Below are 22,328 nucleotides of genomic sequence, written 5' to 3'. Positions count from 1 at the left end.
GTGCCCCTCCGGTATCTCCTTGATTCAGCCTTAAGTTCACAAGCAGACCATTTCCTTATACGCCAGTGGGTTCTAGCATTGTGCTGCCCAAGGGACCTCCGGAGAGTGTACTCAGCCCAAGTGCGTAGACCAAAGTGACAACATACTGACAACCTGGAAGTGACCCTAACCAGTGGGATATAGACACTGGTGGATCAATACCCCAGCTTTTTCTCTGGTCAGTGGGAACATTTTGAGCTGTGTTCTTCCCAGACATGTCCACGATCCTCTGTTGCCCATCGCTGTAAACCCCTTCCTACCTCACCCTCCATTACCTTTCCTCCCTCCCCACTTCCTTACTTCATAGAATCACCTGCCAAATAAACTACTTACACTCGAATCCTTGTCTCAGAGTCTTCTTTGGGGGAAATCAAACCTAAGGAAACAGGTTTAGAATGTGTGAGTTAAGTGGCAGATTCAAGAAAAGAACCAGAAGCTGTGCTCAAAAGCACCACACCTCACTGCTAGGTAGGTGGTAAGTGTTTCAAAGCAGATCGCTGGATACTGTGTTCCCTCCATGGTGTGTTTCAAAATGCAAGCCAGAGTCAGAGCTTAATGCGTACTTCTGCTGGCCAACGCCATCTTATGTTTTGAGGTGTCTCTTTTCCACCCGAGCACATCAGGACATGCATTTTAGGTAACCTTAGCTAAACACAGGTGCTCCTCATTTGCTACCGAAACTCTTGATTTACAAAGAATTTCTCATGCTTGTTTACTTGTTGACTGTCTTCTTCTTCTTGTTCTACAGACAGTAATTTCATCCTCGCCAACGCCCAGGTGGCTAAGGGTTTCCCCATAGTCTACTGTTCTGATGGCTTCTGTGAACTTGCTGGATTTGCCCGAACAGAGGTCATGCAGAAGAGTTGCAGCTGCAAATTCTTATTTGGAGTTGAAACCAACGAGCAACTGATGCTTCAGATAGAAAAGTCGCTGGAGGAAAAAACAGAATTCAAAGGCGAAATTATGTTCTATAAGAAGAACGGTGAGTTGGTTCTCTTTGATTGGTGCTCCTTGGACAGTTGTGAAAGATCAGCCTCTTTCAACTCCCACTGGAGAAATTGCTCCATTACGCCCATCAAGGCCTAATGATATTTCACATAAATACAGTCTATTATTGAAGATCCCCGAATGACTTGGATGATGGCCTTGTTTTAGCCGTTAGCAGCATAAACTACCTGCAAATTTAGCCTTAGAATTAGGATTATTCAATGTCAGTATATTAACTGAGCTAATACATGTTAAAATAAAGTGTATTACTGTTATATTGTGGTCATTCTTAAAATATATTACATATGATGGTTGTTAATATACTAACAGATGAGCTTCTGTGCAGAGTTAGTTTTCTAAACGTTATGCCTTTAAGAACCACATCTCAGCGTCAGTCATTAAGGACAGAGATCTGAGTGTTCGCTGGCAGAAAAAGAAGTTAATTTAAGGGTAATCAGCATAGGGATTTTCTCTTCCAGGTCCGTGACCACAAAGCCTTTCTCACTACTCTTTAATTCTAGAGACAAAATTAAGAGACACGTGGTGTCTCAGGGTGGGAGTAAATTTACCTGGACTGGGGAAATATTAAGTGTTTTCTTGTGGCTGCAGTTTTGTGACTCTCTTCTAAATGAAAAAGTATCTGGGGGTGGGTGTGTTTTCTGCGGTGCTTGAGTCCTGTGTAGGAATAGGTATCATTATCCTGTGGGCTGTGGTAGAGGGGGTGAGTCCAGGAGGCGTTATGTTGAGGAAATGCTAGATCAAAAATAAGAACAGAGGTGGTGGGGGAGGAGTAGAGCTCAGTGGTAGAGCACACAGTTAGCATGCACAAGGTCCTGGGTTCAATCCCCAGTACCTCCATCAAAAAAAAAAAAATGAGGACAAACTATCATTTTCCATTTTCTAAAATTCTCTTTCTTTCATAGTTTCCTGTGTAGTAACACAGCCCCCAGAGTTTTAGCCGAGCACGTGCTGCCAAGCTGAAGAATCTATTCCCCAGCCTTCTTCGCAGTTAGGTTGGGCATGTGGCTAAGTTCTGGCCAATGATATGTTAGAGGGAGTTATTTCTGCCACTTCTGGGTCAAACCCATAAAAAATGAATTGTTTGCCCTCCGGTTTCTCTTCTCCTTTCCCATGGTGTTGTGGACTGAACTGTGGCCCTTCAAATTTTATCTATTGAAACCCTAACCCCCAATGTGACTGTATTTGGAGATAGAGCCTTAAAAGAGCTAATTAAGGTTAAATGAGGTCATAAAGATGGGGCCTTAATCCAGTATGACTGGTGACCTAGTATGAAGAGGAAGAGACACCAGGGATACTTGTACATAAAGGAAAGGTGTAATGGAAATACAGCGAGAAGATAGCAGCCTACAAGCCAGGGAGAGAGGCCTCACCTTGATCTTCAACTTCCAGCCTCCAGAATTGTAAGAGAATAAATTCCTGTCACTTCCTGCCCAGTTTGTGGTATTTTGTTATGACAGCCCCAGTAAACTCATAGGTGTGGGTCAGAATGTAAAGGTGAGGCTGGAAAGCCAGCTTCAACCATTTGTCAAGGACAGTACTGCAGAGGAATGCAGAGCAACAATAGGTAGGGAGCCTGGGTGTTGTTTAGGTCCACCTTTCCCATCTTAGCCAAAGGCACATCCAGTTCTACCTTGTTTGAATCACTATATTTTTAGGTCTTTTTGTGGCAACATTTAAACTGTACCCTAATTCAAGGTCCTCAGCGTCAGCACTATGAACATTTTGGGCCTGTAATTCTTTGTTGTGGCAGTTGTCCTGGGCATTGTAGATAATGAGCAGCACCTCTGGCTCTGTCTCTTGCATTTAGTCGTTAGCATTAGGGCCATTTTCAGGCAGAGCTATAGGAGCCTGAACATGGGAACTTTGTCCCCTTTTGAAAGTTATTTGTCCTTGGAGGACATTCCTTGATGATGTGGATTTTGGATACACAGTAGTCATGAAGTATTGGAGAGCACTCCTCTGGGGAGAACAGTGTATCCCAATTTGGCACCAGGAACACAGTTCAGACCATAGTGTCCCTCCCAGTGTCAGTAGATAAAGCCTACGTAGCCAATATGATAAAACAAAAGGATTCTGGCTCTATCTAATTATACTGCAATCACTACAAAGAAGGCCTGAGATGAAAGGAAATAGAGACGATCACAGAGAATGCTGACTGTGACAAAATGTAGAATGTGGCAGTGATAAAACTGCCACCCGGGGAGCAAAGGGAGAGGCTTTGTCTGAAATATCCGCTGACTGTGGACTTGTCCTTCTTAAGACAGGCACCTTGTACAGGCCTCTCCAAATCCATTTGTGTTTCTTCCTTTTTAAGCCTTCTCAAAATATTACAAAGTGGCACCTCTGAGAAAGGTTTATTTTGGCCAAGGAGGAGACGTTAGGTGGCAAGGCCTATGGAGGGAGACTTTGGAGGCCAGATAAGTAGAAATGGGGAGCAGAAGGTGGGAGTGAGCCCCCCAAAGACTTTCCTGAGCCCAATTTTTTATAAAGATGCCTGCAACTTTGGACCCCTTTGGATGGAAATCATTAAAGGCACCAAGAAAGAATAAGGTTTTTCAAAGTTAAGCAGTAATTAAGAAGACAACTAGTTTCACTGATAAGCAGACTTTGCAGACTTTTCTTGGTCTAAAGTAGAGACTTAGTAAGAGTTTTTACTTGTATGTTCAGGAGTTGGCAGTTCTCATTTTTATCCTGTCTCTAGAGGTTGTCCACGTTCTACTTCTGTGTCAGAACTAGTATCATTAAGATGCCTTTTCAGAAAGCTGTCCCCTCTGCTTCTGTTGATCTACAAAAGGCATTAACCATGGTGGTTCCGGACACATTTGCTTGGCTGCCCTCACCAAGGGTAACCATTTTATCAATTTGGTGTTTATCCTGTCATGGTTTTTTTCCCTAGTTTAAGCAATTCTTCCATCTGTGTGGTTCCCGCCTTTTCTTACACACAGCATGCTTTGCACACTGCTCTAGACCTTGTAGAACAGCATGTACTGGGTGGCCGTTGCCCATTCTTTCTCACAGCTGCTTCATACTATATCACGTGGCTCCATCACAGTCAACTCGGTAACCCCCTACCAATGGACACGTGTCTTCCCTCTAGAATGCGACCTGTTTTCTTTGCTATTTTTGTCTCTCGTAAGTACTACTGTTGTTACTCAGAAAGTTTTGTTATTTTTTTAAAGTTATCTTCTACGTGAGATTTTTTTTTACATGTTTTTACTGAGTTTTAGTCAGTTTACAATGTTGTGTCAAATTCCAGTGTAGAGCACAATTTTTCAGTTATACATGCACATACATATATTCATTGTCACATTCTTTTTCACCGTGAGCTACCAAAAGATCTTGTATATATTTCCCTGTGCTATACAGTATAATCTTGTTTATCTATTCTGCATATGCTTGTCAGTATTTACAAATTTTGAAATCCCAGTCTGTCCTTTCCCACCCCCTGCCCCCTTGGCAACCACAAGTTTGTATTCTATGTCTGTGAGTCTGTTAATGTTTTGTATTTATGTTCTTTTTTTTTTTAGATTCCACATATGAGCGATCTCATATGGTATTTTTCTTTCTCTTTCTGGCTTACTTCACTTAGAATGACATTCTCCAGGGACATCTATGTTGCTGCAAATTGCATTATTTTGTCATTTTTTACAGCTGAATAGTATTCCATGTATAAATATACCATTTCTTCTTTATCCACTCATCTGCTGTTGGACATTTAGGATGTTTCCATGCCTTGGCTATTGTAAATAATGCTGCTATGAACATTGGGGTGCAGGTGTCATTTTGAGGTAGGGTTCCTTCTGGATATATGCCCAGGAGCAGGATTCCTGGGTCATATGGTAAGTCTATTCCTAGTCTTTTGAGGAATCTCCACACTATTTTCCACAGTGGCTGCACCAAACTACATTCCCACCAGCAGTGTAGGAGGGTTCCCTTTTCTCCACAGCCTCTCCAGCATTTGTTATTTGTGAATTTTTGAATGATGGCCATTCTGACTGGTGTGAGATGAAAATTAGATTTGGTAGATATTTTCAGAGCATTACACCCCCCAAAAATAGGATATACATTCTTTTCAAGTGCACATGGAACATTTTCTAGGATTGATCATGTACTTGGGCACAAAAGAAGCCTCAACAATTCTAAGAAGATAGGAATTATCTCAAGCATCTTTACTGACTGCAATGCCATGAAACTAGAAATCAGCTACAGAGAAACAAAGGAGAAAAAAAGGAAAGCATGGAGATTAAACAATATGCTATTAAAAAAGCCAATGGGCCAATGAAATCAAAATTGAAATTAAAAAATACCTTGAGATAAATGAAAATGAAAACACAACCACACAAAATTTATGGGATGCAGCAAAGGCAGTGCTAAGAGGGAAGTTTATAGCGATACAGGCCTTCCTCAAAAAAAGAGAATAATCTCAAATAAACAATCTAACCCATCAGCTAAAATAATTAGGAAAAGAAGAGCAAAAAGCCCAAAAGTCAGCAGAAGGAAGGAAATAATAAAGATCAGGGAGGAAATAAGTAAAATACAGATTAAAAAACAAGAGATGTTTGTTTATATTATATAATCCCACTTTTTTTTTCATTGAAGTACAGTCAATTGCAATGTGTCAGTTTCTGGTGTACAGCACAATGTCTCAGTCATACATATACATATATATATTTGTTTTCATTTTTTTTCATTAAAGGTTATTACAATACATTGAACATAGTCCCCTGTGCTATACAGAAGAAACTTCTTTTAATCTATTTTTTTATATAGTGGCTAACATTTGTGAATCTCAAACTCCCAAATTTATCCCTTCCCATCCCCTTTCCCCAGTAACCATAAGATTGTTTACTAAGTCTGCAAGTATGAAGATTCCTCAAAAAACTAAAAATAGACTTACCTTGTGATCCAGCAATCCCACTTTTGGGTATATACCCAGAGGGAAGTCTAATGTAAAAAGATACATGCATCCCATTGTTCATAGCAGCCCTATTTACATTAACCAAGACAGGGAACCAACCTAAATGTCCATCAACAGATGACTGGATAAAGAAGTTGTGAGATATTTATACAATGAAATACTACTCTGCCATAAAAATGAATACAATAATGCCATTTGCAGGAACATGGATGGACCTAGAGATCATCATTCTGAATGAAGTAAGCCAGAAAGAGACAGAAAAAACACCATGTGATAGCACTCATATGTGGAATCTAAAAAAAAAAAGGGGGCACTATTAACTCATCTGCTCATCTGCAAAACAGAAACAGACTAGCAGACATAGTAAACAATCTTATATAATCCCCTTTTAGATGATTTTGGTCTTCATTTCCTGTCATAAGCAGTGTTCTTCTTAGCTAGGAGATACTTCTCCTTCCTTTTCCCTTCCATGAGCTAATTTAATGTCTTTTCAGTATCAGTTCATATCTATAAGACAGTCAGCAAGCATGGTCTGCTTTCCTGAGTGTCTCCCTGAGTTCCTCTCTCACGTCTTCCAGAGTTATGTTTACATTGTCAGAGCAGACAATTCACGTATTTTGTCACTCTTATCCTCCTTCGTTTAACCTTTTTTTATTGAAGTATAGTCAGTTTACAATGTTTTATCAATTTCTGGTGTATAGCATAATTCTTCAGTCATACATGAACATACATATATTTGTTTTCATATTCTTTTTCACCATAGGTTACTACAAGATTTTGAATATGATTCCCTGTGCTATATAGTATAAACTTGTTGTTATCTATTTTATGTATATATCTGTTAGTATCTGCAAATCCTGAACTCCCAATTTATCCCTTCCCACCCCCTTTCCCCACTGGTAACTGTAAGTTTGTTTTCTATGTCTGTGAGTCTGTTTCTGTTTTGTAAATAAGTTCATTTGGCTTTTCTTTTTTTTTTTTTTTTTAGATTCCACATATAAGTGATATTTCATCTTAATGCTACAGTGAAATATGCTTAGTGATCGCCATATATTCCATCCTAAAGCTTCTCCAATCATGTCTTGGTTGTCAAAGCTTGTTCCCTGAAGCATCCCAGGAAGAGCTCATGGGATCATTTTCCCTGAGCGTTTGCATGTTAATAACCATGTAACTGTGGGCTTTATAACTGCACATCAATTTAGCTGAAAATCAAACCTTTGATTCTTATTTTCTTTACTTTCATATCTCAGTTGTGTTATTCTCTTGTGTACTGACATAGAGTATTGTTTTACCCTAGAAGTGCTGTTCATTAAGTGATGTTGTGTTTTGTCCAGGATGTTTGGTGAACTTATTTTATTTCATATTTCATTTCATTTCTTTATTTCATTTTATTTCACTCCCGCATTTTTACTGGAATATATCTTGGCATAGACCTGGGTCAGCAAAGTTTTTCTTTGTAAATATTATATATTCTACAGACACTGCAGTCTATGTTGCAAGTACCCATCTCTCTTATAGTGTGAAAGCAACCCTAGAAAATATGTAAGTGAAAAGCTGTGACTGTCTTCAAATAAATATTTTATTTATAAAAACAGAAGATGGGCTAGATTTGGCCTGCAGGCCACAGTTTACTGATATAGAGAGGGGTCAAATTTTCCATCTGATATATGGTATACCCTGTAGTATTTATGTTTAAGTCCCTTTTACTTGGCAAATTTTTTCTTGACTTTTAATCATCATTGTTCTGTTCTATCGCTTTGAGTGTCCTCTTCACAAGCACCTATTACATGTATGTTGGGTCTTCTTTGCTTGTTTTTCTTATACCTATCACTTTCTCTTTTTCATTTCTTTTCTTTTTTCTCTTTCAATTTTTCACCTTGTGCAATTTATTTCCTTTCCTTTACTTTTGTGGTATCTATTCACACTTGAATTTCTTCTCTGTAAGTATTGAGTTCTTTATCTTTCATTTATATTTGCTCCTGAGCTCAGTTAGCTTATATTATTTCTATCATTCTTTTGCCTAATATCTTACTTAGAGCTGCCATCACAAAGTACCATAGACTGGGTGACTTAAACAACAGAAATTTATTTTTCCTTACAATTCTGAGGGCTAGAGGCCCCAAATCAAGGTGTTGGCAGGATTGGTTTCTTTGAAGCCTCACTCCTTGGCTTGTAAATGGCTGTCTTCTTCTCTCTGTGTCTTCAAGTGGTCCTCCCTTTGTGTCTCTTTGTCCTAATCTCCTCTTTGTAGAAGGACACCGGTCATATTAGATTAGGTGGCCCACCCCTATGACTTCATTTTAAGTTAATAACCTCTTTAAGGACCCCCATCTCCAAAAACAGTCACATTCTGAACTAATAGGGGTTGGGGCTTCAGCATATGAATTTGAAGGGATATAATTCATCACCTAACACCTGGTCATATTATTTCTGAATCTTTCTAAATCAAGTGTACTATGTATGCTGTTGTTTTGGAGTTTGTAAATGTTTCTTAATTACTTTTTACTTATTCTGAAATATTTGGGCTTTGTGTGCTTCTGAAATATTTGAGGTGTGTCTTTATATTCTATCTCTATACTCAGATAGTTTTTCTCTTTTTTGTGTGCATATATATGTATTTTTTTATTGAAGTATAATCAATTTACACTATTGTGTCAATTTCCAGACAGATGTTCTCTTTATCTTCTCTGTCATCCTTTTCAGTTGTCATGTTTGAATAAGATGCATTTTTCTCAACTTTAAGAATATTGGAAATAGAGGTGTGCTGGGAGAACTTACCTAAATCTATGGTTGCTTTTGTCATTACCAAAAGGTGCTTTTTTGGGTTTTTTTTTGTTTGTTTGTTTGTTTTTTAATTCCTTCTCCATATAGCTATGCTTTGCTGCTTTTTGAGTTAGGTCTCCTCTCTTTGCAAGGGCCTCTTTCACACTGGTATTTGAAACATTTCCTTTCTTTACCTTGATTTTCCTGCTTTGACCAAGCAGGGCTCTGGTTCCAGCAGTTTCTCCTCAGTATAGTTCTATACCTCAGTGAGCGCTATATTTCCAATAAAGAATTTCTGTTGAATTTTCTGAGTGCATTGGAGGCTCAGGCAACCCCAGTACCATCCTGTCTTTCTGTAACTTATTTCACTCACCTTCAAACTAGGGACTGTGGAACTCTCTGCTGGTTTTAGTTGTTTTCAGGTCTGTGTGTGGAATTGTCTACTTGCAGAGAATTTCTTCTTTGGGGAGTAGATACCTGTTGACAGATTATGAGGTCCCAAGCTCCTAGGGCTATTAGAAGCCTACTTTCCTGCCTTTTTTTTTTCCTCTGCAGCTGCTGTTCCTTCAAGGATCTAGCCTCTTAGTTGGTACTGCTCATCATCCTGTATTCTCAGGTTTGTGGGGACACATTGTCATCTAGTTTTGTTGACACTGTATTTTTGAGATTTCTAATTTTGCTGTCTTCATTACTTAAATTTTGTAAAATGTTTGGGAATATTTCAAAAACAAAGTCTTCATTGCCACTGCTATATTTTAAATAATCTCTTTAGACAAAGTATAATGGCACTAGATATATAAACCCAATTTTTTGTGTCTCTTCCTTCTTTTTCTCTAAGTTGCCATTTGCATGGATGGGTGATGCAGAGTTTATCTAAACTCATGGCATAGTGGTAGAAAGGGTCCCCCTAGTGCCTTATGTACTCACTGATTCATGCCTGGACCATCTGTCTGATGCTCCCTTCACTAGCATGTACAGCTGAGTTTTGTGGCTGGTGGTGCTCCTTAAATGACTGCACCTCCTCTTAGCTCTTTTTTTCTAGAGTGTTTATTTTTATTTATTTTTGATTGAAGTATAGTTGATTTACAATGTTGTGTTAGTTTCTGGTGTACAGATAGTGATTCAGTTATATATAAACATATATATATTCCTTTTCATGTTCTTTTTCATTATAGGCTATTACAAGGTATTGAATATAGTTCTCTGTGCTATACAGTAGGCCCTTGTTGTTTATCTGTTTTATATGTAGTATTAATTTCTGCAAATCTCGAAATCCCAATTTATTTTGTTGATTTACCCCAATAAATTGGGAGGTCATCTTAGCTCTTGAAACCACTGTAGATCTCTCCTAATTTTTGCCTCCTCTTTCATCATTATGCCACTAGTCAAGGCATTCACTCTTGTCTTCCACCTTCTGTATTGCTAGTCTTGGGAGGAGGATGGCTACCTTAAGTGAGCACTCCTGTCCTTCACATGTAGAAGCAGAGGACATCTCTTCATACACTTCAGCACCGTTTATGCCATCACATTTCCTCAAAAGTGGGCAGCCACCTTCATGGTGATAAAGAGGTAGCTTGACAAGCAGTTTCTCTCAAGACTCTCAAAGAGAAGGTCAAAGGTCTCTTCTGCTTTCAATGTCTCCAGAAACTATCAAAACACTATTGGGTATAAGATAAGTTCCCAGAATGTATTGTGCAACATGGGAAATAGAGCCCGTATTTTGTGACAACTGTAAATGGAAGGTAGCCTTTAAATTTTTATTAAAAACATGAAGTAAAAGAAGGAAAAAAATAAAAATAGAATAACCCAAAAGGAAAAAAGCCAAACAGCTTCTCCCTGCTTCAAAGCTGTGAAACCTCACAGCGACGAGATTGTCTCCGCTTCCTCTACTCTTTCTCACAACCCCTCAGGCTGAGAATGGACAAGCTGGACAACATGTCATACCATATTTGCCTCCTTCCTAACTCTGGCTTCATGGTTAAATGCTAATGGTAGAAAATTGGATCATCTCTGGAAGACCATCCTTTTTGGATCTACAAACCCCAACCTTTGTATGCTCATCTTAGCATATCTTCTCTACTGAAAGCTTATCTTTCAAGCCCATTTTTATTTTAAACAGATTCAACAGGAAGAGAAATGCTGCAAGATAACAAAGATTTAAGAAGAAAATCAAAACGTGTAGTTAATTTTGCAAACATATTATCCTAATATACTGGTTTGCTAGGGCTGTTGTACAACATACCACACACTGAGTGGCTTAAACAACAGAAATTGATTGTATCACTGTTCTGGAGGCTAGAAGTCTGAGAGCAAGAAGTCAGTTGGGTGGGTTTCTCCTGAGGGTTGAGAGGAAGAATCAGTTCCATGCCTCTTCCCTAGCTTCTGATGGTTTTCTGGCAATCCTTGATGTTCCTTGGTTTGTAGAAGCATCACCCAAATCTCTGCCTTCATCTTCAGATGCTGTTCTCCCTGCATGAGTATCTGTGTCCAGATTTCCCCATTTTATAAAGACACCAGTGTTATTGGATTCGTGCTCACCCTAGTGGCCTCAAGTTACTTCCATAAAGACTCTGTCTCCAAATCAGGTTACATTCTGGGGTACTGGGGGTTAGGACTTTAACGTATCTTTTTGGGAGGGCCAAAATTCAACCTATAACAACACCTGGTTACATTCACATTAAACAGATTACAATTTAAATCACCCACCCAAGATTGTAAATAAAGAAGCCAGGATATATAAAAATCTTCTGACTGTAAGGATCTTACTCTTAAAGCATTGATTTTCTGTGAAAGTGGGGATGGTACCACTTCCTAGGAGCATTCTGCAAATCTCTGGGGGTGTTTGACTCCAAATTAGGGGTGCTTTTGCCATTTAATGGGCAGGAGTCAGGGGGGCTAAATATACTGTAATATATAGGATAGTCTTACAATTGAGCAATTTGTCCAGTGCTTTGCTTTGCTTTGCTTTCCTTTCCTTTCTTTTTCTTTCCTTCCTTCCTTCCTTCCTTCCTAGCCTTATTGAAGTATAACTGATATATAAAACATTTCACACATTTAACGTATATACCTTGATGAGTTTGGATATAACATAAAACCACTGCCACAGTCAAGGTACTAAACATATCCATCACCTCTAAAAAGGTCCTGTGTTCTTTGTGGGTTTTTCTTTGTTTGTTTGTTTTTTGTGAAAAAAAAAAAAAAACACTTAACACGAGATCTATCCTCTTAACATTATGTTAAGTAAAATAAGCCACTTACGGAAGGACAAATACAATGGCAATTGACAAGGGTTGAGCTGAGGGGGAGATGGAGAATTGATGCTCAACGGATGTAAAGTTTCATTTATGCAAGATGAGTACATTGTAGCGATCTGCTGAACAGCATGGTACCAATGGTTAACAATACAGCATTGTGCACTGCATGACTTCCTAATGCCCTGTCGGTCTTTCCAGGAAGTAGAACACTGGTTTCTAATTACCTGAGCTTAGAATTTAACACACACTGTTGTTTGAAAGGCTTTAATTTCCCACTGAATTTCCAAGAGTAAAACCATAGTGTAACGAGAGAAGATTGAACTTTATCTTGTTTAGAGCTTCACCATTTCAGAAAATCTTGTCACTGACTCACAATTCTTGTCACAGATGCAACACATCTGCATGGGCTTTGCAGTCGGAGCTACTGCCTTCGCGTGATTCTGCACATTGGTCCAATTATCCAACTGCTCTATTATATCTTCTGTTGTAGTCAGTCACACCTGAGCATCTCATGTGGACATGCACTTAATTTTATCAGGCACAACTTCACTTTTACTTTTGTTATATTACTGTTAATAATATAGGATGTCATTTTCTGAAAATAATGTACATTAACAGCAGGCAAGTTTTATTGGTTCAATTCTTCAGTTTTAAAAAGAAAAAAGGGAAATATAAGAGTTTGTTACAAAAGGGAATCTTGAGTCTGATAAGGTTGTGGATAACTCTCTTAACTCACAGACTCATTCCCATGTCACCTTTAAGATTTGTCATTTATTTCCATGTACCTACGAGTTATTGCTTGCTCATTGATGGTTTTCTTTAAGTTGACACTTTTAATTTTTTCTCAAATTACAAGCAAAGGAAAACTAAATCACCACCCCTAATGGAAAACTGGGATCACTAACCTCAAACAGAAGGTAGCCATGAATAAATCCACAGTGAAAACAGTTATTAAGCATTTGAAATTAACAAAAAGTACGCCATGAAATCTAAGTAATAATAAATCTAATTGATTATATTTCGCCAAGCAGCACATATGTTATTTTATTTTGATTTTTCTAATAACACGTCAAGGTAAATATGAATTATCTCATATTTACAGGTGAGGAAACAGTGATGCAGAGAAATGAATACCTTGTCATTGTCCCGATAGTTCTCTCTCATTCACGTATTTGCTCACTGATGCAATTCACATTTCTTTACTTAATTTTCTCATGATATGGTAAAATGTCTAGAAAAATTAATACCGAGGAGAAGAGAGTCCAAGATATTGGTCTAGGAAGATCTCAAACTCATCTCTTTCCATGGACACACCAAATCTACAGCTACAGCTGAGTCATTTTGTTCTTCAAAAGATCTGAAAATCACTTCTCCACAACAAAGATTAGAAGGACCACACCGAGATGGGTAGGAGAGGCAGAGACACAGTCTTGGCCAAAACCCCACCCCCAACATGATGACACACATTGGGGATGGATCTCCCCAATCCAGCACTTCTGGAAGAACTAGGGGTTGGTGCCCCACATCAGACCTTGGACCCCTGGGAGCTGCACCAGAGAGACAAGCCCAGAATGCCTGGCTTAGAAAACCAACAGGGCTTCTGTTCAAGGGACCTAAAGTCCTATAAGAAACTGAGATTTTCCCTTTTAAGGGGTTCGCATACAATCTCATGCATCCTAAAACACAGTGAAAAACTCAGCAGTTTGAAGAGCATCTAGACCACATGTAAAGGAGACTCATTTGCTAACCTAAAAGCATATGCTGAAAGGGTGAGGGACAGCTGAAGCTCTCCCTGGAGACAGACGTGCTGGCTGATGCCATTGTCACCCTCTCCACCTGCCCTATGAGCACACCTCTCGCCACTTTGCCAAGACAGGCAGGGGTCAGGGGTCTAGGCACAATCCTGCTGCCTTGCTGAAACCAGAGGATGCAGGTAGTTGCAGTGTTCCCCCACTTCCTAGATGCAGTTGGCGAGCATGAATGTCAGGGCATTGCCTTGCTCCCAGCCTAAAGCCAGCACATGCACACAAGCAAAGCATTTTCCTGCTGCACTGCTAAAATCCACAGGTGTGCACAGTCCAGACATTTTCCCACTGCCTTTCTGAAGTGGGCAAGTGTGCCCCATCGCCTACACTCCTCAGCTGCCTTGCCAAAGACAGCACATGTGCACAGTCCACACAGGGGACACCTCTTTGATCCCCTGGCCCTGGTGGCCAAGGAGGTCAAAGTTACTGAAGCTCCACAAGACTGTAACAATCAGAAGACAGTTCTTGTCAGGCCACCACCCCCCCCCCCCAGGGAACGGCACTGACAGCAAACTAAAACACAACCCGTCTTTCTGTGAAAAATGCCCATTTACTTGTACTGGAGCTTCAGATGAGGAACAGGCTTCAAGTTTCCCCCACATGTGGGATCATAAGAGGTGCTCCAAGAAAATGTAAAAGGGGGACACCATCCTTCACATTCTTTCAGCCTTGCTACAGTGCAATGAGACGTTACAGAAAGGAGCTTATACACTCTTCTGGAGCCCTGATTTTTGCAACTATCACCCATGGGATACTTCCAGATCTCCTGAACTGGAAGCCAATAGGGATTTCAACTGTAGCCTCACAAGCCTCTATATATTTGCACATTTTTTTGTTTTTGTTTTTTCCCGTGGATCTATGGAAACATTTTTTTTTTACATTTTTTAATTGAGTTACAGTCATTTTACAATGTTGTGTCAAATTCCAGTGTAGAGCACAATTTTTCAGTTATACATGAACATACATATATTCATTGTCACTTTTTTTTTTTGCTGTGAGCTACCACAAGATCTTGCATACATTTCCCTGTGCTATACAGTATAATCTTGTTTACCTATTCTGCATATGCCTGTCAGTATCTACAAATTTTGAACTTCCAGTCTGTCCCTTCCCACCCCCCTCCCCTTTGGCAACCACAAGTTTGTATTCTATGTCTATGAGTCTGTTTCTGTTTTATATTTATGTTCTTTTTTTTTTTTTTTTTGGTTCCACATATTAGTGATCTCATATGGTATTTTTCTTTCTCTTTATGGCTTACTTCACTTAGAATGACATTCTCCAGGGACATCCATGTTGCTGCAAATGGTGTTATGTTGTCGGTTTTTATGGCTGAATAGTATTCCATTGTATAAATATACCATTTCTTCTTTATCCAGTCATCTGTTGATGGACATTTAGGCTGTTTCCATGTCTTGGCTATTGTAAACAATGCTGCTATGAACATTGGGGTGCAGATGTCATTTTGAAGTAGGGTTCCTTCTGGATATATGCTCAGGAGTGAGATTCCTGGGTCATATGGTAAGTCTATTCCTAGTCTTTTGAGGAATCTCCATACTGTTTTCCACAGTGGCTGCACCAAACTGCATTCCCACCAGCAGTGTAGGAGGGTTCCCTTTTCTCCACAGCCTCTCCAGCATTTGTGATTTGTGGACTTTTGAATGATGGCCATTCTGACTGGTGTGAGAATGGCCATCATTGTAGTTTTAATTTGCATTTCTCTGATAATTAGTGATACAAAGCATTTTTTCATGTGCCTATTAATCATTTGTATTTCTTCCTTGGAGAATTACTTGTTTAGGTCTTCTGCCCATTTTTGGATTGGGTTGTTTGTTTCTTTCTTATTAAGTCATGTGAGCTGCTTATATATTCTGGAGATCAAGCCTTTGTCAGTTTCATCATTAACGGAATGGGAGAAAATTTTTATATTTGCACACTTTAAAGTCTGCAGTCTTGGGGTCTGGCTTCTAAAACTAAGTGCTGAATGAGATTCCTCCCTTTGGGACACTGACATGACTCAACATACAGTCAATAAAGGAAACATATCCAGAATAAATCAGGGAGTTTAGATAATCACAAAAGTTTGAAAGACAACTAAGAGCTAAGGCAAGTTTGAGTAAGGTTCATTTTCTACATAAGGCCACTCCTTCAAGACTGGGCTAGATAACTATTTTCTCTAATGCACAGAAACAAGAGCAGAGGGCCAGGCAGAATGAAGAAACAGAGAAGTGTGTTCCAAACAAAAGAACAAGACAAAAACTCAGAAAAAAACCTTAATGATATGAAGATAGTTAATCTACCTGATGAAAAATTCAAAATATTAGTCATAAAGATGATCACAAACTTGGAAGAAGAATGGATAAACATGGTGAGAACTTAAACAAAGAGATAGAAAATATAAGAAAGTACCAAACAGACATTACAGAGTTGAAGAAAACAGTAACTGAACTGAAAAATACACCAGAGGAGTTCAATAGCAGACCAGTTTAAGCAGAAGAAAGGATGAATGACCTGGAAGACAAAATAATGGAACTCACCCATACAGAGCAACAAAAAGAAAATAACAAGTTAAATAAATGAAGATAACTTAAGAGATCTATGGAACAACACCAAGCAGAATAACATTTACATTAGAGGGGTCCCAGAGAAGTGATGAGAGAGAGAAAAGGAAACCTATTTGAAGAAATAATTGCTGAAAACATCCCTAACCTAGAAAAATAAATAAACATTCATGTCCAGAAAACCCAGTCCCAAATAAGATGAACCCAAAGAGATCCAAAGTACATTATGATTAAAATGTCAAAAGTTTATACAGAGAAGCTTCAAAGCAGCAAGAAAAAAAAATTCTTACATATAAAGGAACTCCATAAGACTATCAACAGACTTTTCAACAGAAATCCTACAAGTCAAAAGAAGTGGCATGACATATTCAAATTGTGAAAGGAAAAATCTTCCTACCAAGAATACTCTATCCAGTAAGGTTATCATTCAGAATTGAAGGAGAGATAAAGAGTTTCTAAGTCAGACAAAAACCAAAAGAGTTCATCACCACTAAAGCAGTCTTACAAGAAAAGTTAGGGGATTTTTTTAAGCTGAAAGGAAGTGGCATTAGTTTACAGGAAAGCATATGAAAGTAAAAATCTCACTGGAAAAGATAAATATATAGTAAAGGTAGTGGAATAGTTCCTTAAAAACCTACTATGAAGGTCAAAAGACAAAAGTAGTAAAATTAATTAAAACTATAATAATTTGTCATGCGATGAATAAAAGATGTAAAATATGACATCAAAAACATAAAACACAGGGAGGTGGAGTAAAAGTGGAGAATTTTGGAATTCCTTGTAAGTTGCTATCAACTTAAAATAAACTTACATACATAGAATGATATATTCAAACCTCATAGTAACCACAAAGCAAAAACATACAGTAAATACACAAAAGAAAGTGAGAAAATCATCAAACCACACAAGAATTGAGAAAGAGATAAAGAAAGGAGAAGAGAGGGACTACAAAACAGCTAGAAAACAATTGAAAAAATGGCATTAAGTGCATATGTTATCCATAATTATTTTAAATGTAAATGAGCCAAATTCCCCAATCAAAAGACATACAGTGGCTGAATGGATAAGAATAAGAGGCATCTATATACTGCCTACTAGAGACTCACTTCAAAAGTAAGGAAACACATAGATTGAAAGTGAAGATATGGGAAAAGATATTCCATAGAAATGGAAACAAAAAGAAAGTCTGTGTAGCTATACTCATGTCAGACAAAAAAGGCTAAAACAAAGACTGTCATAAAAAACAGAGATGCACTACATAATCATAAAGAGGTGAATCCATCATGAAGATATAACATTTATAAATATAAATACACCCTACATAGGAGCACTAAAATATATAAAGCAAATAGTAACAGATCCAAATGGAGAAATACATAGCAATAAAATAACAGTAGCGGACTTTAACACCCATCTTACATCAATGGATAGATCATCCAGAAGAAAATAAGGAAGCATTGTCTTTAAATAGCACATTAGACTAGATACAGTGAACACATATATACAGAACATTCCATCCAGAAGCAGTAGAATGCACATTCTTCTCAAGTACACATAGAACATTCTCTAGGATAGATCACATGTTAGGCCCCAAAAAAGTCTCAAAAATTCAAGGATATTGAAATTAAAGCAATTATTTTTTTCCAGCTACAGTGGTATTAAACTAGAAATCAATTAAAAGAAGAAAACTGGAAAACTACAAATAAGTGGAGATTAAACAACATGTTAGCAAACAATTACTGGGACATAGAAGAAATTAACAGAGAAATCCAAATGCCTAGAGAAAATGAAAACAGAAATATTACATACCACCATCTACGAGGTGCAGCAAAAGTGGTTTTAAGGGGGAAGTTCACTGCAATTCAGGTCTACCTCAGGAAACAAGAAAATCTCAAACAAATGAATTTTACGCCTAAAGGAACTAGAAAAAGAAGAACAAGCAAAACCCAGAGTTAGTAGAAGGAAGGGAATAATAAAGATTAAAATGGAAATAAGTGAAATAGAGACAAAAGACAATAGGAAAGATCAATGGGAATAAGAGATGATTCTTTGAAAAGATAAACTAAATTGACAAAGGTTTAGCTAGACTTAACCAAAAAAAAAAAAAAAGAGAGAGAGAGAGAATGGGCTCAAATATAATCAGAAATGAAAGAAGAGAAGTTACAACTGATACCACAGGAATACAAAGGTCACAAGAGACTATAAACAATTATATGACAATAAGTGGGACAATCTAGAAGAATTGGATAAATTCCTAGAAACATACAACCTACCACGACCAACTTATGATGAAAAGAAAACCTGAACAAGATGATGACTGCTAAGGAGACTGACTCAGTGATCAAAAATCTCCCAATAAACAAACGTCCAGGACCAGACAGCCTCACTGGGGAATTCCACCAAATTTTCAAAGAGGGTGTAATACCTGTTCTTCTCAAACTTTTCCAAAAAATTGCATGGAAGGGAACACATCCAAACTCATTTTAGGAGGCCCTGATACCAAAACCAGACAAGGACACAAGAAAAAAGAAAATTACAGGCCAATGTCCCTGATGAACATAGATGCAAAATTTTTTAACAAAATATTTGCAAACTAAACTTAACAATATAGTAAAAGAAACATATACCATGATCAACTAGGACTTATTCCAGGGATGCAAAAACGGTTAAACATCCACAAATCAATGAATGTGATACAACACATTAACAAAATGAAAAATAAAAATTGTATGATCATCTCAGTAGACGCAGAAAAAGAATTTGACAAAATTCAACATCGATTTATAACAAAAGCTCGCAACAGTGTGATTATACTGGGATTTTAATTAACAAAGGCCATTAATGGCAAAACCACAGCTAATATCATAATCATTGGGGAAAAGCTGAATGCTTTTTCTCTAAAATCAGAAACCAGACAAGGTTCCCCACTCTCCCCACTCTCCCCACTTTTATTCAACATAGTATTGAAATTCTAGCCAGAGCAATTAGGCAAGAAAAGGAAATAAAAGGCATCCATATTGAAAAAATAGAAGTAAAACTATCATTATTTGCAGATAACATGATTAATATATAGAAAACCCTAAGGACTCCACTAGAAAAATTGTTAGAAATAATAAATGAATTCAACAAAGTTGCAGGATACGAAGTTAATATAAAAGAATCTGGGATTTTTATGCACTAACGATGAACTATCAGAAAGAGAAATCAAGAAGATAATTCCATTTACAATTACATCAAAAATAATAAAATACTTAGGTATAAATTTAAGCAAGGAGGTGTAAGACCTGTACACTGAAATCTGTAAGACACTTATGAAATTAAGGAAAACACAAATAAATGGAAAGATATTCCACACTCATGGACTAGAAGAACTAAAATTGTTAAGCTATCCATTCTACCCAAGCAACCTACAGATTCAGTGCAATTCCTATCAAAATGCCACTGACATTTTTCACAGAGCTAGAACAAATAATTCTAAAATTTTATTAAACCATAAAGGATCCTGAATACCCAATACAATCTTGAGAAAGAAGAACAAAGCTGGAGATACTATGCTCCCTGGTGTCAAACTATGCTACAAATCTATAGCAATCAAAAGAGTATTGTATTGGTTTAAAAGCAGGCACACAGATCAGTGGAACAGAATACAGAGCCAGGAAATAAATCCACATATATATGGCCAATTAATTTACAACAAAGTAGGCAAGAATATAATGAGGAAAATGACAGTCTCTTCAATAAATGGTGTTGAGAAACCTGAACAGCTATAGATAAAAGAATGAAACTGGATCCCTTTCTTACACCATATACAAAACTTAAATCATGATAAATTAAAGACTTAAATGTAAGATCTGAAACCGTAAAACTCCTAGATGAAAACATAGACAGTAAACTCCTTGACATGGGTCTTAGCAATGTTTCTGTGGATGTGACCCTAAAGGAAAGGGAAACAAAGACTAAAAAAAAAAAAAAAGGGACTATACCAGACTAAAAAGCTTCTGCATAGCAAAAGAAATCATCAACAAAATGAAAAGGCAACCTGCTGAATGGGAGAAGATATTTGCAAATCATATGCGTGATAAGGAGCTAATATCCAAAATATATTTTTTAAATGTATACAACTCAATATAAAAAATTCAACAAAAAATGGACAAAGAAGCTGAATAGGAATTTTTTCAAAGAAGACATATGGATAGCCTACAGGTACATGGAAAGATGCTCAACATCACTCATCATCAGGGAAATGCAAATCAGAATCATAATGAGATATCACCTTACACCTGTCAGAATGAGTATTATCAAGAAGGCAAGAAATAACAAGTGTTGGTGAGGATGTGAAGAAAAGGGAGCCTTCATGCTCTGTTGGTAAAATGGTGTAGCCACTTTGGAGAATAGTATGGAGGTACCTCAAAAAATTAAAAGTAGATCTGCCATATGATCTAGCAATTCCACTACTGGCTATCTGTCTGAAAGAAACAAAAACACTAATTAGAAAAGCTATATGCACCCCTATGTTTATTGCAGCATTATTTTCAATAATCAAGATATAGAAACAACCTAAGTGTTCATTGATGGATGAATGAATAAAAATGTGAAAACAATAGAGAGAAAGAGAGAGTCACACATTATATAATAGAAAACTACTCGGCCATAAGAATGAAATCTTGCCGTTTGCAAAAACATGGATGGACCTTGAGGATATTATACTAAGTGAAATATGTCAGACAGAGAAAGAAAAACATCACATGATTTCACTTACATGTGGAATCTAAAAAAACCAGAAAAAACAAAACAAAACAAAACTCAGACTCATATATACAGAGAACAAGTTGACGGTTGCCAGAGAGGAGAGAGCTTGGGTTGAAAAGGTTCATGAATTACAAACTTTTAGTTATAAAGTAAGTCGTGGGGGTATAAAACACAGTATGGGGAATATAGTCAACAATATTATATTATAGTTCATTGTTGACAGGTTGTAAGTGCACTTACTGTGGTGATCAATTCACAGTGTATACCAACGTCAAGTCACTAGGTTGTAGCCAGGCAACTAATATAATATTGTATGTCAATTTTACCTCAATAAATTAAAGATGGTTCTAACCAGCTTTTTGCATGCTGTGTTCAGTTCATTGTTACTTCATCGTGTGAATGTAGTACTTATTACGTAGCAAGTGTAGTGAAGTGTTTAAAAAGCTTGTGAAAAAGATGGTTCTAACAAAGCTACTTGCAAGTTCCATTCAGGACAGTGTTGTTTCAGTGAGTAGAAGTTATGCGGATCCTATGATACATATAGTGAACTTTTAACATGACTTGTAACAAAGACATTTCTAACAACAACAACAAAAAATCAATGCTGAATCTGTTGGTTATTTTTCTTTATAAACATAGTTATATTTCAACTTTCTCTGATACGGACTATACATATATTTTTGTGACAGCAAAAATTTTATTTCTATTAATTGATCATTTATTGCTTTTTATGTTTCTTTAGGGAGGATGCCTCCTAAGAAGGATCCTTTGCTTACGCAGCTGGTAGCTGTATATTCAGATGCAAATCAGAAGCTGAAAAACTAAATTGTTCAGTAAATAAAAAGTGGTGCCTGGGAATAGGAAGGGAGCTGGGACCAGGGAGGAGCTGAGGAGGCTTCTTCTGGGTTGGGAATGGGTGGAAGGAGAAGGGGAGAGACCGGAGAGGTACCAGGAGCAGAGGAGAGAAGAGGAGAGAGTAAGAGAGAATGGGGCGACATCTGATGGTATCTGACCCATTTCCCTCAAAATATCTAAAGCAGGTTTGATGTACTAGCTGCAGACTTTTATTTCAGTACACACTGAAAGCAATACACGGATAGGGAAATCTAAGTTATTTATGTTTACCACCTGAAGTCACCTGCACTTCCAGGAGTGTGCATACCTAATTGGACTACATGCTGTTTTCCCTCCATTGTACCCGGAAATGCTTGAATCAGGCCTAGTCCCACTCTTA

The 22,328-nt window shown here is 37.6% G+C and overlaps 1 protein-coding gene across 1 annotated transcript in view; it reads left to right on the top strand.

Annotated features, from left to right (window-relative positions):
- The window catches only part of KCNH8 (potassium voltage-gated channel subfamily H member 8), a 353,104-nt gene that overhangs the window by 102,371 nt on the left and 228,405 nt on the right, over positions 1-22,328 (top strand). Inside the window, exon 2 of the mRNA XM_010959592.3 lies at positions 788-1,021. Coding sequence (XP_010957894.1) covers positions 788-1,021 — 234 coding nt within the window. The remainder of the gene's footprint in view (positions 1-787; positions 1,022-22,328) is intronic.

Source organism: Camelus bactrianus, chromosome 1 (genome assembly GCF_048773025.1).
Source record: "Camelus bactrianus isolate YW-2024 breed Bactrian camel chromosome 1, ASM4877302v1, whole genome shotgun sequence".
NCBI lineage: Eukaryota > Metazoa > Chordata > Mammalia > Artiodactyla > Camelidae > Camelus > Camelus bactrianus.
This window is presented reverse-complemented; position numbering and strand designations above follow the sequence as displayed.